The sequence below is a fragment of the Megalops cyprinoides genome, chromosome 19 (assembly GCF_013368585.1).
Source record: "Megalops cyprinoides isolate fMegCyp1 chromosome 19, fMegCyp1.pri, whole genome shotgun sequence".
Classification (NCBI taxonomy): domain Eukaryota; kingdom Metazoa; phylum Chordata; class Actinopteri; order Elopiformes; family Megalopidae; genus Megalops; species Megalops cyprinoides.
The window spans coordinates 5,223,063-5,245,656 of record NC_050601.1 but is presented as its reverse complement, the minus strand read 5'-3'; the positions used below and the strand labels follow the sequence as shown (position 1 = coordinate 5,245,656).

Genomic DNA, 22,594 nt, shown 5'->3' with positions numbered 1-22,594 from the left:
ACACACACAGAGCACAAAGTCCACCCCATAAAGTCCACCCCTCCAGCTGCAGTCCTCTGTCCCAGAGAAGGATGAACACAAAGTAAATGCAAAATGAGCCAAGGCAAAACAAAACAAAACTCAACTCACGTTTGGCACAGAAATCAAAGTGAAATGTAAATCAAATGGATACATAAACCTCATGAGACGACACAAAGGCAAACCGAGGATACAGAAATATCTGGACCTAGGGGACAGAAATTCAGGAGTCTTGAGGCCACCAGTGCCTCCAGAGGAGGTGTGAGAAGAAAACAGGAAAGGTGTACACACACTCTCCTGCTTTCACCCCTCGCTGCCACACCCTCTGATGCTCCCCAGCACAGGAGCACACACACACACATACACACACACAACCCCCCATGTCCTCCCCGTCACGGTCGTTCTACCCGGACCAGCCCCCCCTCAAAGCAGCGGTTACAGGCACTGAAAGCGAGCCCCACAGCGCACCCCCCCCCCCCCCCCCCCCCCCCCCCCCGGCGGCCTGGTCTGAAAGACAGCGCTGAATCTCATTCACGCTGGAAAATGCTGAGAAGTCACACTTCTTCTGTGTAATGGCAGGCCGGTCGCACCGTGCTGCGTCTGGGGAAAACGGGGGGGGGGGAGGAAACGAAAGTGGGGCAGCACCTCCCACCAGCACAGTTCGGTTTCATTAAAAGTTAACGACAGACGGCTGACGCAACTTCAGTGTCTCAAAATCAGGAAATCGCACAGACTACTGACACGTTCAAAGGGAGGCTGTAGTAGAATGCACCCTGAATGCACCCACTGACAAAGCGGACAAACCACAGAGACGCATCCCTTCACTGAAGCCCTTAGACAGATCCACACCAGCACACCACAAGGCCCCGAGACACTAACACACACACAGACGGCCACAACACCACACACACACAACACGCTTAACAGCGGTGACCTAGCTAACCACACACCACTCCAACAGGGTGCCAGAGTATGACTGACATCAGCTCTCCTTTCAGGATCGGCCAGCTGTGACTGTAGACCTGGATCCATGTGTAGGGATTAAAGCAGGTATATTATCTTGTTTTGTTACCTGTCCAAGGTTCACAAAATCAGTGTTTAACAACCCTGGTCCAGTGGACCATACATATAGGCTGGTTTTTCATTCCAGCTGAACTCTCCTTTAGTTAGACCGGACTCTATGTGAAATGTGGAAAAAGTGACAAGCCCCTTATCAGGACTGGACCAGTTACGACAGTTGCAGATCTTGTCAGGCTGAGTGGGAGTCCAGAGAGGACTGTGGAGCAGGCGGCATGTCTCACAGCTGGAGACGACAATCCAACGGGGCCAGAGGAGAAAGCTGTCAAAGCATCGGCTGAGTGTTCGCGCCTGCGTGGCGGTGTCTCCGCCTCTGTCAGAGTGCGCTCTTGGCCTGTGAGTGCGTCTGTGTCAGTCTGAGCTGCAAAGCGCAGAGCTGGCGTCAGTGTGTGAGCGTCACGGAGTGTGTCCACGCGACACTGTGGAGGAGTGGTACTGCTACTGCCGTGTGTGACTGCACGTGTCTGCGTGTGTGTGTGTGTGTGTGTGTGTGTGTGTGTGCCATAGGAGCTTCTGTGGGCCAGCCTTCCAGTGTGTGTGAGGTCACAGATGCCTCAGTGAGCGGGCGTTCCTGCGTGTGTGAGGTCATAATATCCTCAGCGGATCACTGTTTCAGTGCACGTGGGGGGTCGTTGTTGCCTTAGTGAGGGGGGCGTGTTCCAGTGTGTGTGAGGTCATAGTTGCCTCGCGGGGCGGGTGATCCAGTGCGCGGTTGCAGCTTCAGTTGTCAGTCTGGGCGGTGTTGAAGAGCACTCTGGGGTCGGTTCTGGCCAGCTTGGCAGGAGGCTCCAGAGACTCCACCCCCAGAGAAGCTGAATCCGACGGGAGGGAAAGCTCCTGACACTCATCCTCGCTCTCCTCTTCCTCCTCCTCTTCCTCCTCTGAAAGACACACAAACAGTGAGGCAGGGAAACAGAGAAAGGAACAACCCCCAGAAAGACACAGACCTTTCCTATGCAACAGGGACAGTGACAGTGACAGTCAGTACCTTTGTCTGGATCCAGAGTGTTCAGACTGCGACCCAGGCTGGCAAACTGAGGAAGAAGAGAGGAAGAGGAGATTACTTTTATACTCCAGTGTTTCATTACAACTCTTCAATCCTACTGCACAGTAAGCACTGCTCATATGGGACTCCTGGCTGGCTGAAGCACTGCTTTTATTTGCATTACACAGCTCTATCCTGGCGACATGTACCCTTAGGGAAGAACTACCCGGTGTTCTAGTATCATGGTGACTTCAACCAGAGGTATAAATTCAACTGTGACATCATTAGATGCCAGCCATTACCGCAGCTCGATTCAAGTCAAGCCTTGCTTTTAACGGTGGGACAGATCCCACTTCTGCAACAGGATCCTGCATCTGCAGAAAGCACTCTCAGTTCCACTGAGTAGATTGTAATGTAATACCCATATCATGGCTGAACACATTCAGTATGTGGACATACTTACTCAAGTGCGGCCGTGAAACCATGTGGTTATTTCACAGACTTGACCTTCAAGATACATTTGTAGCAGAATAAATGGCAAATTACACGTTACTGGACAGACGCATATGCCCACAGCCACCTAACAAAGCCACTCCACATGCTTATGAATAAGTCAAGGGTTTCTCTCCACACAAACCAGGTAGCCCAGCTCTGTAACTGACAGTTTTCTGAGCCTTTTCCAGCATTTTGAACTAAAAGGTCACAAAACACGATGAACGAGTCGCAAAGTTGAACCTTCTTCAAAGTCAGTGTGATGTCACCGAGCGAGTCATGTCGTCTGAAGCAGCAGAGTCCCGGGGCGTGTGAGCGTGGGGTAGCGGGTGTTTGTAGCGGGGATTTGGGGGGCGCAGTACCTCTCCCATGACGGCGATGGGCGTCTCCCCCTTGGCCTGTGCCACCCGGTGCTCGATCAGGTAGTACATGTACTCGTCGTACAGCAGCCGGATCAGGTGGAAGGAGCCAAAGCTGGCCGCACTGCGCAGGGTCAGGTCTCTGATCACCATGGAGCTGGGGGGGCCAAGCACACAAAGTCAGAGAATTAACTCCCACCACAACAACCATTTTAATATTCTAATTTTTACATTTTTTTTTAAAATTCTAATCTCGGTCTCACTTCAATCCCCACCCCCTAACACCTGCTACCTGTACTATTTGATGTTTATTTTACATGTAGTATTGTGATGTATTTTGGATGCTGTGTTCTAGGAACTGTTGTATCGTAGCATACTTGGCTTCTGTCAGATTGCTCAAACTTAACTTGTGGTAGGCTCAAACAGTGTTACGCTCACACTCACTGGTCTGGGAGTGTTGTTAGCCTGGTCTGACACTGTTGCTCATTTAAACTGAAAGGATACACTTATGTTCTATTGCGCTGGATGTCGCTCTGTAATGTAATGTAATGTAACGTAATATAATGTAACGGGCAGCGTTTCCCCTTGGTAAATTCCCCCCGCGTCTCTCGGCCGCTCACCTGTAGAAGGACCACTTGAGCAGGAAGAGCTTGGCGGCCTTGGGGAAGGCGGCGCTGGCCTGGTACGGCTTCAGCACCTGGGAGACCACGCTGTCCAGCCAGGCCGCCCACTGCTCCAGGGAGTTCTGCTGCTGCAGGGTGAGCTTGAAGTCCTGCTCCAGCCGCTGCACCACCCGGTCCTCACAGCGGCACACCCACGAGGCCTGCTCCTGAGAGACGGAGAGAGCTCAGCCAATTACAGAGCTGCTCATTACCATTACCACAGCTGTTACTCACCCACAAGGCCTGAGAGAGAGAGAGAGAGAGAGAGACCGGCCAATCACAGACCTGGTAATACCATGGTTAGTATAGCTTTTACTAACCTATGAGGCCTGAGAGAGAGAGAGAGAGAGAGAGAGAGAGAGAGAGAGAGGGATAGAGGGAGTGCGAGACAGAGAGACCAGCCAGTCAAAGACCTGTTTATATAGTCACTACCATAGCTGCCACAAACACAAAGGCTTGCTCCTCTGAGAGAGCTCAGTCAACCATGGACCTAACAGCTCTCTCTCTCTCTCCTACATCTACAGGTACCACACATCCACAGGACCAGCTTCTTAGACAGACAGAGACCAGCCAATCACAAACCACCTAATCTACTCACAACTACATCTACAGCACGCTCATGAGACCTGGTCCTGTGAGAAAGATAGAAAGACTGTCCAATTACAGACCTGATAATACTCTCACTACTACAGCTACCACACATCTACAAGGCCTGCTCCTGTGAGGAAAAAGAGAGAGACCAGCCAATCGTACACCTGATAACGCCCTCGCTGCTGCAATCTTGCCCACATGACTGGCCCCTGAGAGAGAGAGAAAGAGAGTGACCAGCCAATCACAGCACTGCTAAAGCACTCACTGTAGCGCTACATACCTAGCTTTGTGTCAGGCCTGCCTTGCTGACCCACACACATACGGATCCTCATGTCCTTCACAGGGCTGTTACATCACTATCACACACTCACTGCTGCAATAGTTACTACAATTATTCCACTACAACAGACTCACTACTACAATTATACCACTACTACACTAGCTGCTTCAATTATACCACTACAACACTAGCTACTATGATTATTCCACTACAACACAGTCACGGCTACACTAGCTGCTACAATAATACCACTATGACACGCTCAGTACAACACTAGCTACTACCGCCTTGCTGCTACTGCAGACTCTAGCGAGACTACCAAAAACACACAGGACGTATTGGAGAATGACGACGGGCAGACGGTAACAGCTGCATTCAGACAGTAGATGAGCAGCCAGACGGAGCCGGTCGGACAGACCTGCACGTTGGCGAAGTCGACGCGGTTGAGGTCGCTCAGCATCTGGTTTATCTGCGCAGTGTTCTGCAGGACCGCGCGGGCCGCCTGGGCCAGGTGGTTGAGGGAGGTGTACCTGCGCAGAGTCTGCGCAAACGCGCTGGCCGAGGTCACCTGGGGCGGGGGGGTGAGAGACAGCATGAGGGAGAGCTGACCCAGACGTTCAATGCACAGCCACGGGGTGTCTGAGGCACTGCAACAGCGAACAGTACCTTGAAAACGGATTTTTACCAGAAGCGTAAATCAACAGCCACTCATACGCATCCATTATGAGTACATATTACACACACACAGGCTGACGGAGCATGTCAGTGTTGGGCGGTGCTCAGCAAAGCGTTCGGTAATGTTATCACCTTGATGCGAACCATCTCCTCCGGGATGTTCATCATGGCGTTGGTCAGCCAGCTCTCCAGGCTCTTGGCAAAGTTGCGGATGGCTTGTGTTAAGGCACCTGCAGGGCAGAAATAAAGACAGTTTAGCCTATGAAGAAGTGACAGGGGCGGCAGTGTAGCATAGTGGTGAGGAGCAGGGCTCGTAACCGAAAGGTTGCTGGTTTGATTCCCTGCTGGGGCACTGCTGCTGCACCCTTGGGCAAGGTACCTAACCCACAGTTATCTCAGTAAATATCCAGCCGTAAAAATGGATAACATGTAATAATTATAACCAATGTTCCAATAACCAATAACCAAAAGTCCCTCTGGATAAGAGCGTATTTTAAATGGCAATAATGTATTGCAATGTTTCAGCAGCGCTGGTGTCTGATCTGCACGAGGTGTGTTTTCGGCTGAACTGGCACTCTTGCCTTCTGTGAATGAGCTGTGAAAATCATTTCAGCGTGGTATGTCTGCGGAGCGAAGTCACCCGTGCTGACAGCCGGCTCCACCCTTCCAAAGTGCCCACACGCTACGCTCGCTGTGAGGAAAAACTACGCTCCTCTTTTGTGTGAAAATCAGCAGTTTCGCATAGTGAACGAATTCAGAACGGGCAGGGTGGAAAGAGCCGGCCTGCCTGACGCAGGGGCGCGGGCCTCGGTGTTAGCGGCAGCTCCGCGGGTGCGGGAGGGGCGGGGTCTCACGCACTGGGGATGGGCCGCAGCACGTCGGGGATCAGGATCTCCACCAGGCCCTGGTACAGCGTGTTGTCGCAGTCGCGGCTCCAGCGCAGCACCGGCTCGTACTTGCACAGCAGCACCAGGCACGACTTGGGCAGCCGCTTCTCCGACTCGTCGTGGCTGGGGGGGGGGGGCGGGGAGACCGGGGCGTCAACATCGCAGGAATGTTTAACTTACAGGTGTGAGCACCTGTGTGTGTGTTTAACCTTTACTGGGAGTGCCTGGTACTTAACTTATACTGCATGCATCTGTATGCATTTATGTTTAATTTATACTGAGAGCACCTGTGTGTGTTTGAATTTCACTGTGAGCACCTGTGTGTTAAAATTACATGTTGAGCACCTGTATGTGTTTAATGTGTAAGGTGAGAACCTGTGTGTTAGAAGTACACTATGAGTGTCCCATGTTTAACTTACACTGTGAGTGCCTGTGTATTTGAATTACACTGAGTACCTGTGTGTGTGTGTGTGTGTGTGTGTGTGTGAGATTGTGCATGCGTTACTTACACTGTGAGTGTCCCTGTGTCACTGGCCTGGTTCTCACTGAATCTCCAGAAGGTTTTCCACAGGGTCTCTACCAGTGTGAACTGCAGGTTAATCATCACATCCAGGATCGCCTGCCGAGGAGAGCAAGCACACACCCCCCCCCCCTCGTGTTTAACAATACAGTCAGTCCCTCAGAGATACAGTCAGAGAGGTGTGCAGACAGGAAGGCCCCAAAGACAGACACAGCTTTTACAGACAACTTAAAATCAGGTGTGCTGTCAGACACCCTTACATATCCAACCAGATGGACCTACAGGCACAACTACTGAAACAAAGACACAGATGGGTAAGCAGTGCAGATGAAGCAGACAGACAAATGTATGACGCAGATAGACAGGCAGACAGACAGATATGTAACACAGACAGGCAAGCAGACAGGTACATGTATAACACAGACAGACAGGCAAACAGATAGATGTATTACACAGACTGGCAGGCAGAAAGACAAGTGTTTAATACAGACAGGCAGATGTTTCGGGCCTACACACAGGCCTGTTAGAGCACGCACACAGACAGGCAGCTGTCTCGGGCCTATACACAGGCCTGTTGGAGCACGCACACAGACAGGCAGCTGTCTCGGGCCTACACACAGGCCTGTTAGAGCACGCACACAGACAGGTACCTCACAGTGCTCCCGGTAGAGCAGCTGGAAGCTCTTGATGTGTTCCAGCTCAATCCCATCAGGCAGCGCCTTCCCCTGCAGGTCGATCTCGGGAAACTCCGGGAGGGCACGAGACGCGTCTGATCACAGAGAGGAGAGGGGAATCACTCAGAGGGAGCCAATCACAGCCTAGAGCCAGAGTGTTGTGTCACTAAAGTCTCGTCAGTGTCAGCGTTAGGGTGGCGGGTGCTGGCGCAGTCGTACTGCACTGTCGTGAACCTCCTCTGTAGCTCACCCAGAAACTGCTGGTACTGCTGCACCTGAGCGCTGATGTCAGACAGCGCCGGGGCCTGCTGCTGCCCCGCCCCCAGAGCCATCCCATTGGTCATCCCCTCCACCTTCTGCACCGGCTTTAGCCTGGAGAGAGAAAGAGAAGGAAAGAACAGTCAGGAAGCACTGGCAGAGTCATCATTCACAGAGACCATTAGTCAGTCAGACAGGCAGAAAGCACCGGCAAAGTGTTCAGTCACAGAGACGGACCAAAAGAATGACAGAGGCCACTGGAGGAGCAATCAGTCACAGAGACGAGCAATAGGGGAAAGAGAGAGACAGACAAGAAGACTGATGAGAGACAAAGATAGACATATATAGTGACTGAAAGATAAACAATCAAGACAGACAAGTTTATAGAAAGAGAGGGAGTCAGACAGGCAGGCAGGCAGACGGACAGAGACAGACAGGCAGTACCGCTGTTTCTGGGAGAAAGGCTGCTGTCTCATGGCCAGGTGCTGCTGGTCTTCCATCAGTCTGAGCAGAGAGGAGCTGGCCTTGATCCGCAGCCCGTAGTAATGGTACTTGGAGTTTCCTCTGAAACACAGGCCTGTCATTAGTGCCAGTGCACGGAGCACAAACACCTAGTTTGATCACTCTGTGTGTCACTCTTATCATAGCTTATTTTGTATGTGTGTGTGTGTGTGTGTGTGTTGTACTAAATGTGTCTTTTGTTGTGTTACATGCTGTGTCTGTATCAGATCTTGACATATGTCAGTATTACCATGTGCAGTGTCAGTGGTTATCGTGCACAGGCTCAGTGGTTACCCTGTATTGTCACTGTCTACCATGTGGAGTGTCAGTGGTCACCCTGTCCCAGGGTCAGTGGTTCCTACGTGCAGTGTTAGCAGTGGCTATGCAGAGTGTCAGTGGTTTTTGTGCGTAGTGTTAGTGGTTAACATGCAAAGTGTCAGTGGTTACTGTGTGCAGGCTCAGTGGTTACTGGGTGCAGGGTCTGTGGTTACAGCGTGCAGAGCATTAGCGGTTACAGTGTGCAATGGTTAGCGGTTACTGTTCACAGGGTCAGTGTATACACTCCGCAGGGTTAGCGGATACAGTGTGCAGTGTTAGCAGTTACCGTGCGCAGTTTTAGCGGTTACTATCTAGAGTGTCAGTGGTTACTGTGCACAGGGTCAGTGATTATACAGTGCACAGTGTCAGTGGTTACAGTGCAGAGCGTTAATGGTTATTCAGCGGGGTCCGCGGTTACCGTGTGCCCAGCCGGCGTGTCCGCAGGCCCATGAAGACGGAGCGGATGAGCTTGCCGAAGGAGGCGGCGTTGACGGGCTCCAGCTTCTGCTCCTGGCAGTGCAGCAGGTAGTGGCAGTAGAGCGTGGAGCGCGGCAGGCTAACTCCCTCTGCCGTCTCGTAGTTATCCAGCAGCCACTGCACCTGGGAGGCGGCCCAACCGAGAGAGAGGTCACACCCGGCCCACGCCCACACACACACACACGTGTGCGCTCACATCACACACACACGCACACATGCTCACATCACACACACACACACGTATGCTCACATCACACACACACACACACACACACACTGTCTCTCTCTTAGTGGCGTGCCGTGACATACAGTTGGGGTATGCAATGAAACTCGCCTTTCAAACTAGTCATTATCAAAGCATCATCCAGACATACCTCTTTGTAATAAACCAAACAGCAATTAAACCAGCCCTGGACTGACTTTCTGAGCTGTTAAACATTCACGACTAAATGATGCAAAAGAATTACCGCGTTTTCAGTTACAGACTCACGTACATTCAAATCACATCCCCTTTCCTTCTCATGCACAGCTTGAGATGTGACACAGGATGGAGACGAGCTCGGTTTTGCGACTGACGCAAATGAAATGTTTGCTCTGAGGCTGAAAACACAGTCAAAGTGTGGGGGATCCCATCAGCAAGGCTCTCAGGGGAATTAATTCACAAAATCTGGCCACCTCTTTATTCAGAGAGGGGAGGAAAAAAATCATGATTTGGGGCATGGCATTCGCCGCAAACTGAAGGGTTGGCTTTTTAAAATCGTCGTGGCTGATCTTTAACTGTGTTTTCCCTGTGGGCTGAATGATGAAGTTCATGAGCGACATTCCCGCACACGACAGAGCCGAGGAGACGGGGTTCTCTGCATACCTTTTTGTCTGCCGACGGCACGCTACTGGCCTCCCCCTCTGTCAGAATACTCACGGTGGCAGGCGACGCGCGGGTGCTGTGCGAGTAGTTCTGATTGGCGGTGCTGCTGCCCAGCACGTAACCCCCCTGGATGACATAACTGCCCCCGCCGCCGTTGCCTGCCCCTCCTGCCCCGGCTCCACTGGGCGTGCCGCCCGCCACCGCCGCCACCACTGCCGCCGCCTCCCCTCCCCCCGCGGCGGACGTGGTGTTGGCCACAATCTGCCCCGCCCCTGAGACGAACATAGACACCGCGCCGGCGCCTGTCGTCACTGACACGGTCTGCGAGGTCGCCGGGGTCGTGACCTGAGACCCCGAGGCGGGCGTGGCCTCGTAGTAAGGGGCAGCGGCGGTCTGGGTGTAGAGGGGGGTGTCTGAATAGGTGTAGCTGCCGGATCGTCTGCAGGAGGGTGACGATGAAGGAGGAGACAGACGGGAGGAACGGAGAAAAATAAAACAGGAATAAGAGGGAAAACAGTGGGCGGAGAGGGGAAAAAAGACAGTTGGTTAAAAACTGTCAGCCGTTATAGGCTTATCACCCCACCCACTGTTATCTAATCATTTGCTTGGAACCAGTGTAGCCCTACACACTACACACCACCTGTATATACTGCTGATGCAATTCAGGTTAAGTAAGGCTACAACATGCTCAGGATTCAAACATACCACCTCCTGGTTAAGAAAGCAGCGCCCTGTGCAGGCACATGCAGGGCCCCAGGGGCCTTGTGTTTGGGTGAAGCAGTGTGAGCGCTGCGGGACTCACATGGTGCTGGTGGTGTAGCTGGCCTCGCCCCCCTCCACATACTGCACCTGACTGGAGTACACATGCTGCACTGGAACCTGCTGGAGCTGCTGCTGCACCTGAGAAACACACACACACGCACACACACACGCGCGTGCACACACACACACACACACACACACACACACACACACAGACAGACACACAGACACACGCGCACACACACACACACACACACACACACAGACAGACACACACACAGATACACACATACGCACACACACACACACACACACACACACACAGACAGACACACACACAGATACACACATACGCACACACAGACACACACACACACACACACGCACACACAGACACACACACACACACACACACACACACAGACAGACAGACACACACACACACACACACACACACGCACACACAGACAGACAGACACACAGACACACACACGCGCACACACACACACAGACAGACACACGCGCACACGCACGCACACACAGACAGACACACCCACGCGCAACCACACACACACACACACACACAGACAGACAGACACACAGATACACACACACGCGCACGCACACACAGACACACACACACACACAGACAGACAGACAGACACACAGACACACACACACACACACAGACAGACAGAAACACACACGCACACACAGACAGACAGACAGACACACAGACACACACACACGCGCACACACACACACACAGACAGACAGACAGACACACACACACACACACACACACACACACACACACATTAATGCAGCTGCAAAGAAAAACGGATCATAGCTCTGAGCTGTCAAACTTTACTCTACATTGCAACGCCAGCAGTACTAGCAAAGACCTAATCTAGTTTAGGCTGAGTAACTACTATACACTCCCCTGTCTGTGGCTCCTTCATCTGTATGCTCGGCTCCGACAGCATTAGCATTTCAAACCCTTCGGTCAATAACGTGCGTATTGGTCTGACGTTTCCCAGCCTCTCACCTTCGGGTCACCCCGTTCCCCCTCTCACTTCCTCACAGCTGGGGCCTGTGGCCGACTCTCACTTCAAACGCCATTGTGCCTCACACAGCTTTATGAGAACCGGTGATACGGTTGCCATGTGCAGCTTCATTACATTCTACATTCCCCCTGACTGGCGGTTTAGAGCGCGTTAGCTGAACTTCCCTCCCAAACAGCGAGGCAAAACCTGGCCATAGACTCAAGGTTTTGGACAGGACAGCTGTGGGTTCCCCCTAGTAAGTATGTGTAATGGGTTGCAGTACAGTTACCTGCTTCCTACCAGTCTGACTGCATTTTCTAATTTCTCTGTACATGACCATTGATGAGAGCTGCTGGAAAATGAACCAATCAATACTAATACACAAGCAGGAAAATGCATTATTGCATTATTCAGTGCTTTTTCAACAATTTATATTGTAAAAACTGGCAGTGAATAAACGGGAATCAAATCTGATCGACTGATTGATTGATTGACTGACTGGCTTATTGATACATGCTGAAAATCAGATTAGCTCTCTTGGACATCTTTAGCTCATGGACACCACATGACACCATCACATCAGCACATGTACTTCCTCCTCACCCTCCACTTCCTTTCTTTAAATTGTTAATTTGCCTCCCAGACACCCTTATATAGGACAGCTGAAGCTTCTCTATTGCCATTTCGACTGAGGGTAAATTGTATCCTGTTACAATACACAGGTTTTCAACAACCTTCTTCTTCTTCTACTACTTGTTTTCGATGACTATTTCCTATTTCGTTTTTTTCAGCTGACAGCTCAACCAAACCTAATACACTGAGGGATCAGTTGAAATGAAAGTGATCATAAATGGGTCTAGGTTTGGAAAACAGTGTCTGCATAGACCCTCTTGATGCAAGGTTAATTTTAAACAGGTTACGCTACTCGAGGGCATAACAGCAGTGCCCTGCACGGGTTTGGAACCCCCAACCTTCTGGTTTACAGTTTTCTGTAACATAAGCCCTATTCTACGACTCCCTCACATACTCTGTGAGCGGCAACTGACTCCCACAGCAGACACTGCGGCGAGGGAGGCCCCGCCCCCTGGGGGTAGGCGGGCCTGTCCAGTCTCCAGCCAACCAGCGGCAGAGGGAGCGAGATGGGGAAGGAGACGGGGGCGGAGAGGGGGAGGACGGGAGGCAAGGGCCGAGGGATGAAGAGGAGAGGGGCGGAGCCGTCCACGCCGTGTCCTGCACTGCCTGACGAGGGGAAAGGCTGGCTGGCTGTCTGTCTGTCTGCGTGTCTGTCTGACGCCCAGTGGAGTCTCTCTGCCCTCCTCTGCTTAGCTTGTCCTGCTCTTCCTGTCCCTGCTGCCAGCCCTGTCTGACTGCTGCACAGACTCTGTAATCAGGGGAATGTCACACGCTTCTACATCCACCTGTATGGCTGACATACACAGAGTATAACTTCATCTGGTGTGAGACGCAAAACCCCTGTCTCCTCCGGCTGAGGTTTCAATATGAGCCATGGAACAATTAATGTAGTTTTGCATATTGGCACGTATTTGCTGGTGTACCGGCTGCATTTGTCTCTATATGTACTGTATGCGTGGGTTTGTGCAAATAGGTTTGTTGTTATGTGTGAGTGAGCACGTACATCCGTTTCGAATATGTTTATATGTATGTCTAACGTGTGTATGTCAGCATGAATGCGTACACGTTAGCGTGTGTATGTAGGTTCCTGTGTGCCCATCTGCACGTGCATGTGTGTCGTATTGCTACTGTATGTGCATGCATGTATGTGCATCCGTGTATGTGCGTGCATGAGTGTGCACGTGTGGATGGGTGTGTGTGTGTGTGTGTGTGTGTGTGTGTGTCTCACCTCCTGAGTCAGATGCACAGGCTGCAGGCTGGTCACACTAAGCTGGGCACTCTGCCCCGTCTTGCCTGTCTGAGATGCTGCTTGTACCACTGACCTCTGCGGACAGGAAAGACCAATCAATCAATCAACTGGATTCATTTTCATCTGATTCGTTGGTGTTCTTCACAATGTGAGTGCCTGCAGACTCATTACAAAGCACAACACAGGAATGCGACTGCAAGAAATATGCAAAAAAAAAAATCACTACATATTGACACAATATTACAGAAAGCTGCTTAAGTACCTGAAAAATTGATCCATGAATCAGTCGGCAGGCCTGTATGCAATTCTGTGTAAGAGAGACTCTTATCCAGCACATGTCCTGACTAGCGGTGTAAAGTGCGTTACACAATACCATTATGAACACCCGTGCACCGACCAAACTGATGACACTGTTGGCAATTTCCGATGCCTTTTCGCAGTGGCGGATTCCGCTGTGGAGTTTATTTAAACCGGACTTGTGCGTATATTTCAGCGGGGGTGCCTCACGTAACCATGCTTTCGCAGCGGTTCTTGCATAACATGCTGGTATGTGCTGATCATATGCGCCCTTTTAAAGCCACGTTTCAATTCTGATGCTAACTCAGTTCTTTCCCCTTCTGTTCTGTGTTATTATGGCGGCAGTGTAGCATAGTGGTGAAGGAGCAGGACTCGTAACCGGAAGGTTGCCGGTTCGATTGCCCACAAGGGTACTGCTGCTGTACCCTTTGGCAAGATACCTAATCCACAACTGCCTCAGTAAATATCCAGCTGTATGAATGGATAACATTGTGAATCTGTTGTCAAAACCAATTATATCTTCAGTATATGGGTGCTATCTAAGCAAAAATATTTTAAACGTTGTGTTGCTTTGTTTCCATGAAAACATGCATGGATCAACTGATCGCTTATTAGTAATCTGAAAAAGTAAGTTAACATAATCATAATTGAGATGAAACAAGCATCCAGGCTAGCTCAGAGGGAAAAAAAATGCAAAGTTTTTGTTTAACTGCACATGAGATCCAAGCACAAGTGGAGCCCAAAATAGGTTAATTAAACAATAATTACATATATCCAGCTGTATAAATGATAACAGTGCAAAAAAAAATAAAATTCAAAACAGAATCTGGAAGGCCCAGATTCTAAATGAATGACAGTTTGTGAGGATCAAGGATTACCCCCGCTGGCCCATACTGACAAGTTTAAATGAGGAGCCGATCACCACAACTGCCTGAAAAATAATCTAAAGAGTAAACGGTTTGCAGCCGGCTTTAACACAGGCCCGTATGGTTTTCGAGAGCAGAATTTGCACAGGGATGTTGTGGTGCGTGCCATCCGTTCCAGTTACCTCAATGTTTCATCATTCATTTGCCACATCAAGAGAGCACAGCTCACTTGCACCCCCATAGGAGCCCACAGGCACTGCTTGCTGCCCTTCATTTGCTGAATAACACACAAAGGCTAATGTAGTTCCCATTGATGCCAACACGGTTTTCAACTTCTCTCCAAGCACTGGGTTTTTACAGTTCTGCTTGCTTAACTTCCGTTGCGATATGCGTCGTGTAACAGCCATCTCCATTTTCTGATCATCTGGCCATATCTTCTTTGTTTGCATAAATGAATGCAGATTTAAACAAAGGACGTGACTGAAGTGAATGCCCACCTGCCACGCTGTTGTGCGGTCTTTTTCTACAGTTTCTAAAAACATAGAGAAGGTGCAGAGTGCAGGCTAACTGGGCACAAAGCAGTGTGTAAAATCAGCTGATATCCTATGAGCAGAGCCACTGCTCTGAGGGTCTACCGCTCCCTGCGGGGCGGAGCTTTCAGCGTGCAGAGCTCAGAGGCGCGCAGGTGAGCTCAGGTCTGTGGCTCAGGTGTCCAGGTGTGCGTGGAGGGTGTGCAGTGAGGACACATGCGTGTGTCACGTCTCTGGTGTGACGGGTGACAGTGGCAGGGGGCTTTACCTGCTGGGATGTCTGCACCTGCTGCACCACCTGGGTGGGCACTCCCGTCTGCACCCCTACGGGAGGGGGGCTGGAGTCCGACACTGAGTCACTGGAGTGCAGGGAGCCCTCTGTGGGGGGGGGTCGAGGTGAGGTGCAGAGCAAGAGGGGGGGGAGAAAAAGGGGGAGAGACACAGAGGGAGGGGAGAGAGAGGCAGAGAATCACAACTGCAGTTCACAGCAGCGCTGGGGAGGCTCCACATGTCACACATCTACATATCATACAAATGATCAGGCAAATGATAATGTGCCTGAGCACATATCAGGTCTGATGCTCTCAGCTGGTATTCTAGGCTGGGCTAGGCCAGTAGCTACCTGTAGGACTAAATTCTGCACATTCCTCAGATTTTTGTTGCTTCATATGCCAGGCTGAAGTTAAGGCAAGGCCTGAAAAACCCTGACCAAACTGAACCCTGTTGGCTTTCGGTGAAATTGATGCCCTCGCAGGCTAACTAATAAACTGTTATACAAAGAACTTCAGTCTGGACCGTGGTTGAAGGAGAGGTAGAAACAGCTTTATTGATGGTCTTCAATACAGCAAGGCTTCACACGCGATGGTCGGCTTCAGATGTTACACGCACTAAGTCTCACTTTAGAGTCTTACGCCTTACACACTCATCAACCTCTCACGATCCAGTCTGTCTCTGCTGCGGGTGGGTGACTCTCACACTCGCACACACACTCACACTGAAACTCTGCTGCACAAAGAACATCTTATACCATCCCTAAGCTGTCCAGAATATTTAATTATAACTGACCTTGCATCACCTAGAGTTTGGTGCCTAATTGGAAAAACATTGCTTCAAACGGTATCCTTGAATTGATAGGGAGTACACACTGACCCAACTCCTCTTTGTCACAAACATTGACAAGGGAGGCAGAGTGGGAGAAAGTTCAGCCGGGTAGAGAGCCCCTATATCACCCAAGAATAAAACCTTTAATATAAGAAGCTTCAAAAAACTGAGGTATTTTGGTTGTGATATATGCATCGATATATCTGATCATCCCAAATGGTTAAATATGAAGTGACTGACCTAGTACTGAACTACAGCTATATGAGTGCTCGAAATCATAGGCCTTTCCGTTGGGACAGCCTTGTGCCACGTACACACTTTCAGTATGCCTGTGTGCATGATTAGTTCAACAGTGCAGCATCTCTTGGAATGTAGGCCACAGGTCACAACTCTGTGATCAGCCTAAAAACTACACAGACACAGTCACATTATACACTGTGCTTACTAATTCTACCAAACTAATCAGTCTATTGAAATAATGATCACTAAATAATCACCACTATTCTTCAGCCCTGACAGGAGAGCCCTGTGACCTGCATACACTGACAGCAACAGTGACAAGACCGACTGACATACTGACACAGAGCACCGTCCAGGGTGCGGTAGCCGTTATAACAGAACATCGCTCTGAGGGCACAGCAGGGAGAGGGAGGCAGGGATGATCTTTGGTGTTAAATGGATCAGTGTAAAATATCTACAGGATGAAAAACTTCTCCTCAGATCTCCTCCCCCTCCCTGCAGGCATCGCCATGCTCTTGGCATTTCTACAGTGGCACTACCATTCACCGCCTCACTCCCCGCCAGACAAATTCATCCAAGCGAGGGAGGTCCCCTCCCTCTCTTGGGGGGTATGACTGTTACCCGATACTGCAGGGGTGGTTCCACTTATAGACTTGTTTGAAATAAACACACTCAGTCACTTACACACTGTTGCTTGTGTTTGTGTGTTTGGCCACATGTGACAGAACCCCAGTTATGCAGAGTGCCGTTGGTGATATACACAAAGAGTGTTCAGGACAGAGCTGTGACTAACCCATACTGATTTATAGCGTTTTCAGAGCAGTGGTGGTTATTGTATGTATATATGTTCTGTGTATATATCTGCTTTCCATTCATATGGTCCTTACCTGTGACTGTGACCACAATGTACTGTGGTGTGGACTGTGTGTTGCTGGGCTGGGAGGGAGAGCTCTGGATCTCCGCGGTGACATACTGTGTCTGGGCGGGGGGCTGCGGGGGGGCGGTCTGCGGTCCCGCCGCCGCAGCCGCGGTCTTCTGTGCGGGGGTGGGAGGGGCTGGAACGGGGGGCGTGCTCTGACCCGCCGCGGGAGCAGCGGAGGGAGGGGCCGTGGTGGTCTGGAGCTCCGCCAGGAACTGGGGCGTGGCGGGGTGCGGGGCGGCGGGAGGGGCGGAGGCCTGTCCAGGTGCCACGCTCACGACGCCCCCCTGTGGCTGCGAGGCCTGCTGCAGCTCCCCCACGTAGCCTGGAGTCGCCATGACAACCGCAGGGACTCCACACTGACAAGGAAAGAGAATCGTCACACACACACACACACACACACACACAACAACACTCGTGTGTATACAGACCACAGAGCACTACTAGCTATCACCTAACCACCACAAATTGAAGCAGAATCTACAAAGTAAGGACAAAGTTAAGTAGCAAACACCTGATCAAAGACAAAATGAGTCAACGCTCCTTGAGTCAACGCTCCTTGAGCCTAGTGCTATTCCAGAACCGTTTAAGTCAAACTAACTGAACGACCAGCATCTTAGACAGTAAAAAGGCTTTTAACTTTAAGGACACTGATGCTATGGTGTCTGCCTAACACTCACATCGAGTTTGGATCCGCAGTTATGCTGTAAATGCTTTCAAGGTTCAAAGTTCAAAGTGTACTTTATTGTCATTCCAACCATACAAAAAGTAGTGTACAGCAGAAAAAAAAATTGCGTTTTTCCGCCCAATGCTCAATGTGCAAGGTAAGTACAGGCACAAGTAAGACAACAACATAAAGCTAGTATGAGCAGGACAACAACAGGTGGACGTAATATACACCATAGACAGACAAGATGACATATCGGCATGTAAGACAATCTAAGCTAAATATACACAAAAACTATACAAGAACTATACAAAAATTTTACAAAAAAAAATTGCACATAGTTTTCACAGTTGCACTAAGTTTCCACAGTGGGTGTATTGCACATAGTGGGTGTATTGCACATAGTTCATAACCAAATTATATCATATGCCCTAAAGATGAAGTTAGCCTTCCACTGAACTTCTGAATGAATTTCCTCATGAGAGTTAGGAGCTGCAGTTTGGGGGTGGGATTTCCCCATAAATCATTTCTTTTCCAGGAATAAGGGAGGGAGGGAGAGCATGGTAATGTATCAAGTCAAGGTAGCCACAGGCATGGAAGAGGAGGAGGAGAAGGGGGGGAGGGGGAGGGGGAGGGGAGGGAGAGTTCTGGTGTCTCGTTACCTGTAATACGATCACAGCCGTTTGCAGTGCGATTGCTGCGTGCTCTGACTGTGCTCACACTGACACACAACAACAATCCTCTTTTCACCTGGGCTCCTCAGCTGCGAGTCCTCATTTTAACACACTCCCAAATGACCTTTCCCATACATTATGCACTCTAAAAGAAAACGTTACGAGCCTTTTCCACACTTGTCACGCTGTCCGGGAGATTTACACTTACACCTGTTTGCAAGACCTTACAGTTTGCATGGAGGGAGGGATGGATCATAGGTTACGAACAGCTGTTTAAAAATAGCCTCATCTGTAGCATGAAAGCTCCTCTTCGCAGCTCACTACCCCTCCCTGGTATTACGAAACACGTGTCCACAGATGCACACACACACCCCACCCAGGGGCCTCACAGTGGACAGCACCACTATAATTCATACTATATTCCTTCTCTGGAGCCAGGAGTGAGAACGAGGGGTAGAAGAAAGACAGAGGACGCAAACTGTCAAAAACAGCAAAGAGTGGCAAGGCTAGGTGCGGGCTCTGCGCCCAGAGAAAATACTCAGGGATGCACTTGAAATCCATGGGGGGGGGGGGGGGGGGCAACATCATATCTTAAAAAAAAAGTAATAAATACTGTGTAGACATCGGACTATAAGGAGACAACTGGGGGTGCACTGAGGCCCGTCTGGGGGTGCAATGCATAGCGCCAGCCCTGGCTAAGAGGAACACATAGGAGGGAAAGAAGGAATCTGAAAGAGAGAGAGAAAGAGGGAGCAAGAAAAAGAGCAGTAGCCAATTACTAATACTGACTAACACACAAGAAAGAATCGGTGCTAGCAGTGGAGAGAGTGGTTCTCTCTTTCTCACATGGCTGTGCTTTTAAGTGTGTGGGGGAAAAAGCGAAAAAAACCGAGATTATCAAACAAGGAGTGGAAGGAGACTATGCATCAAAGGGCTGCTGAGAAACTTCCTGTCTTACAAAATTCCACACTGACGGCAACATCTGCCAAGTCACCAGTACAGTCATGAAAAATATCCCATTCTGTGTTTAATTTGCTAAGAATAGAGGAACAACCTTGCTCCTTGATGTCCACATGAACACCAGAACACAGAAATGATCTTCACACTCTAGTAGAGGAATTTTATTTCAACATGTGCCAGTTTAGTCCAGTCAGACAGATAAAGTCAGATGGACACCGTCCTCAAAATGAACACTGTGACCTGCCAACTCAGTCCGTAGCAGTATTCAAAACAAAACAGCCCACAGTCACACAATTTCATTGACCCTGGGGGCCTGTGCTCCATACAGCAAAACACAATTTAAGTTGCAGCCGTCCAGCACTGACACCATCCCAGGGTTGCCAGCTCTCAAAAATACACTGTGACACAGCCTTGCTTTTCAGTCTCAAGGCATGAGTGCCACAGGGAGTGAGCAATAACTGACAACCCTGCAACCTGCTGTTTACCTGCACTTCGCGCTGCTGTTATTACTCTAAATAATGTCTGCCACAGAGGCCCAAAATCATCAACCTGTTAGTTTCACCTTCAATGGAAAGTGAGGGTCTGAAAGTAAAATCATACATACATATTTTTTTAACCTAAGAAATTGTCGTCGAAATCGCCCTTTCTTCTTAAATGTCATCATGTTGACTTACTAGGTTTCACTCATCCTGCCCATGTCTTCTGTTTACTTGATTTATTTTGGTTGCTGGTACTCTGCCAGCTACAAAAATAAATGTTGCAGCTGGCAGATATCTACAAATAGCTAATCGTTACATCAAAAAATTAAAGGGGTGAAGACAATTGACACTCTTTCTTCTTTTTCGTCGTAGTCGTCATGCTGCATAATTAGTCACTTCTCAACACAGTTTTGGTCCGAGGGCGGACTTTTTGGACCAAACCACCCAATCACTTCCAGCAGGCTGGACTCGGTCTCTGGCATTCCCCCTCTGAGGGTTTCCCCAGTTCACATCCATTCCGACGGAGATAGTGGTAATGCACAAGGTAGCAACGGCGCGCTGCGCTTCTGTCTCACGCGGTGCGCACTCCACTCTGATTAGCGCAGACGCCAGATTGGATGCATCTACACCAATCAGAGACTAGTGCGAGTTACGTGAGGCTATAAAGGCAACTCTCGTTGCAGTGTCGCAAGCGAACTAAGCCCTCGGAGTCGTTGCCTCTGATGTCAATCACATTCACTCTGCTCTGAACACACCTCCAGCCCATTAACATCCGCCCCCTTGTCGTCTTCACAGTTTTCACTCATGCCGACGGCCGCGGCATGATAGAGCAAACATATGTTGCTTGGAATTGCACAGATCCGAACTAAAAACTGAATAGGTGTAGTTAACTACTAAATAGTTACACCATCGCGCCTGTAACGTTTCTATGAAAGACTCAGCTGTAGTTGCTGGCAAGAATTCGGAGACATCCGTAAACGAAATGAAACGGAAATTACACTGTCATCAGTCGAACCCGACTTTGCTTGTTAAAGTTCACAATTTGACACGGTTCGTCGGTGCCCTTTTCTACATCGGTGACACACACGCGACTTCTGCCACAAGTATTGACAACAAAACTCACGTTACAACTAAAAGTACAGTGCTCTCACGTATTCCGACACCCGCCATTTTGTACCCCAGTCACGGATTTGACATCGTCATAACAACCGCCTGGTTCTGTAGTGGCTTCTACTAAACACACCGCACTCAGTCCTCCGCCTTGCTAGGTACTTTCTACTCAATCAGACTAGCTAGCTTCCTGGCTAAGGTGGCTATGGGCAAGCTAGCAAGATACAGAAATAACAGACGGGGAAAAAAACAACAGCAGTCTTCACAATCTTTTTTCATTTCAAATATTAGACGACAAACAAACAAACTTTTTCACCTCTGATTTCCTTTGAATTTTCCCTTGGATTTTTTTTAGTTTATTTTTTTAAAGATTCGGGCTGTTGTTGTTGATTTTCGTTGCTGGGTTCTTGTCGCCAGGACTACCGTGGCTATGGCGCTTCGTCCTCACCGGGGCAACTGTTGCTACCCACCCGCTTTATTCCCGCCCTCTCTTTCCCTCTGATTGGCTTAGTGTATCAGACACGCCCAACATGTCTTTCAGTTATAGGAGCATCCCGTTTGTCAATAGACAGTTTCTCGTCCGATTCGATGTCGGGTCTTGTCTGTCTTCAACAGCAATTGCGCAATTGGAACAACACACCCCAAATACTCATAGCGATTGGCTAACGTAACTGTCAATCAACTACCGTTGCTGATTTCACAGGAATGCTAGTACAGCGGCGAAGTACTAGTGAAACAGTTAAGTGACAATAAAAAGAGTATATGTGTGAATAACTACTCTGATTGTCCAATAAGAATTTTCGCAGAAAATTAATTTCCTGAAACCGAAAATATTCCATAGCAGCTGGGGAAAAGTTATTCCTCTCAGTTATGCATTTTGGGGAGGTCAAACTATTTTCTCAGTCAATTAATTGTTTTAAGATGTCTCCAAGATGGTTTATGTAAACCTGAACTCGAAAATATCAGAATGATTAAGTATTAATTTTTGCTTCTATACACTCATGTATATTGCCCAGAAAAACGGATTGCAAAACAATCTAAAGAAACAGCTATTCATGTTCAAAGTGTAAAAACAAATTATCACCCAACACCAGCAATCACAGTGACAAAGGAACAGAACCACATCCACAGATGTCTCTGTGGGTAGCTGTGTCTGGTAGACTATGTGAATGAGTGAATTAGCTGGCTTAGCTGATTTTGGAAAAAAAAAACTGCTATCAATCTCTTTCCTAAGCAGTGATATTGTACAGTGTACAAAGTCAGAATTGTATTACCCACTGAAGTCTCAAGAGGCACATGACACATAAGACGTTGAGTGCACTGTCACAAATTGCAAACTGTAACGGTCTATAGTGTGAAATGCTCACCAGCAACACCAGTTCCCCCACTAGCAGCTATTGGTAGAAAAAAAGGGTGTTACGG

General features: G+C 49.4%; 1 protein-coding gene across 2 annotated transcripts; it reads right to left on the bottom strand.

Moving 5' to 3' along the window:
- Positions 1-605: 605 nt before the first annotated feature.
- Positions 606-21,628, bottom strand: LOC118794445 (MHC class II regulatory factor RFX1-like). 2 transcript variants are annotated; one of them, XM_036552697.1, is made up of 18 exons: positions 21,489-21,628; positions 17,251-17,641; positions 15,291-15,400; positions 13,309-13,404; positions 10,442-10,539; positions 9,640-10,078; positions 8,716-8,897; positions 7,923-8,042; positions 7,471-7,592; positions 7,197-7,315; positions 6,536-6,645; positions 5,998-6,149; positions 5,272-5,369; positions 4,883-5,032; positions 3,552-3,760; positions 2,935-3,088; positions 2,084-2,129; positions 606-1,976 (listed from the first exon to the last, which is right to left on the bottom strand). In XM_036552697.1, exons 2-18 carry the CDS (start codon positions 17,618-17,620, stop codon positions 1,816-1,818), a joined length of 2,736 nt encoding a protein of 911 aa, XP_036408590.1. In that variant the 5' UTR covers positions 17,621-17,641; positions 21,489-21,628; the 3' UTR covers positions 606-1,815. The 2 variants fall into 2 exon arrangements, with proteins under 2 accessions (XP_036408590.1, XP_036408591.1); XM_036552698.1 differs by having other exon boundaries at positions 9,694-10,078.
- Positions 21,629-22,594: the final 966 nt, after the last annotated feature.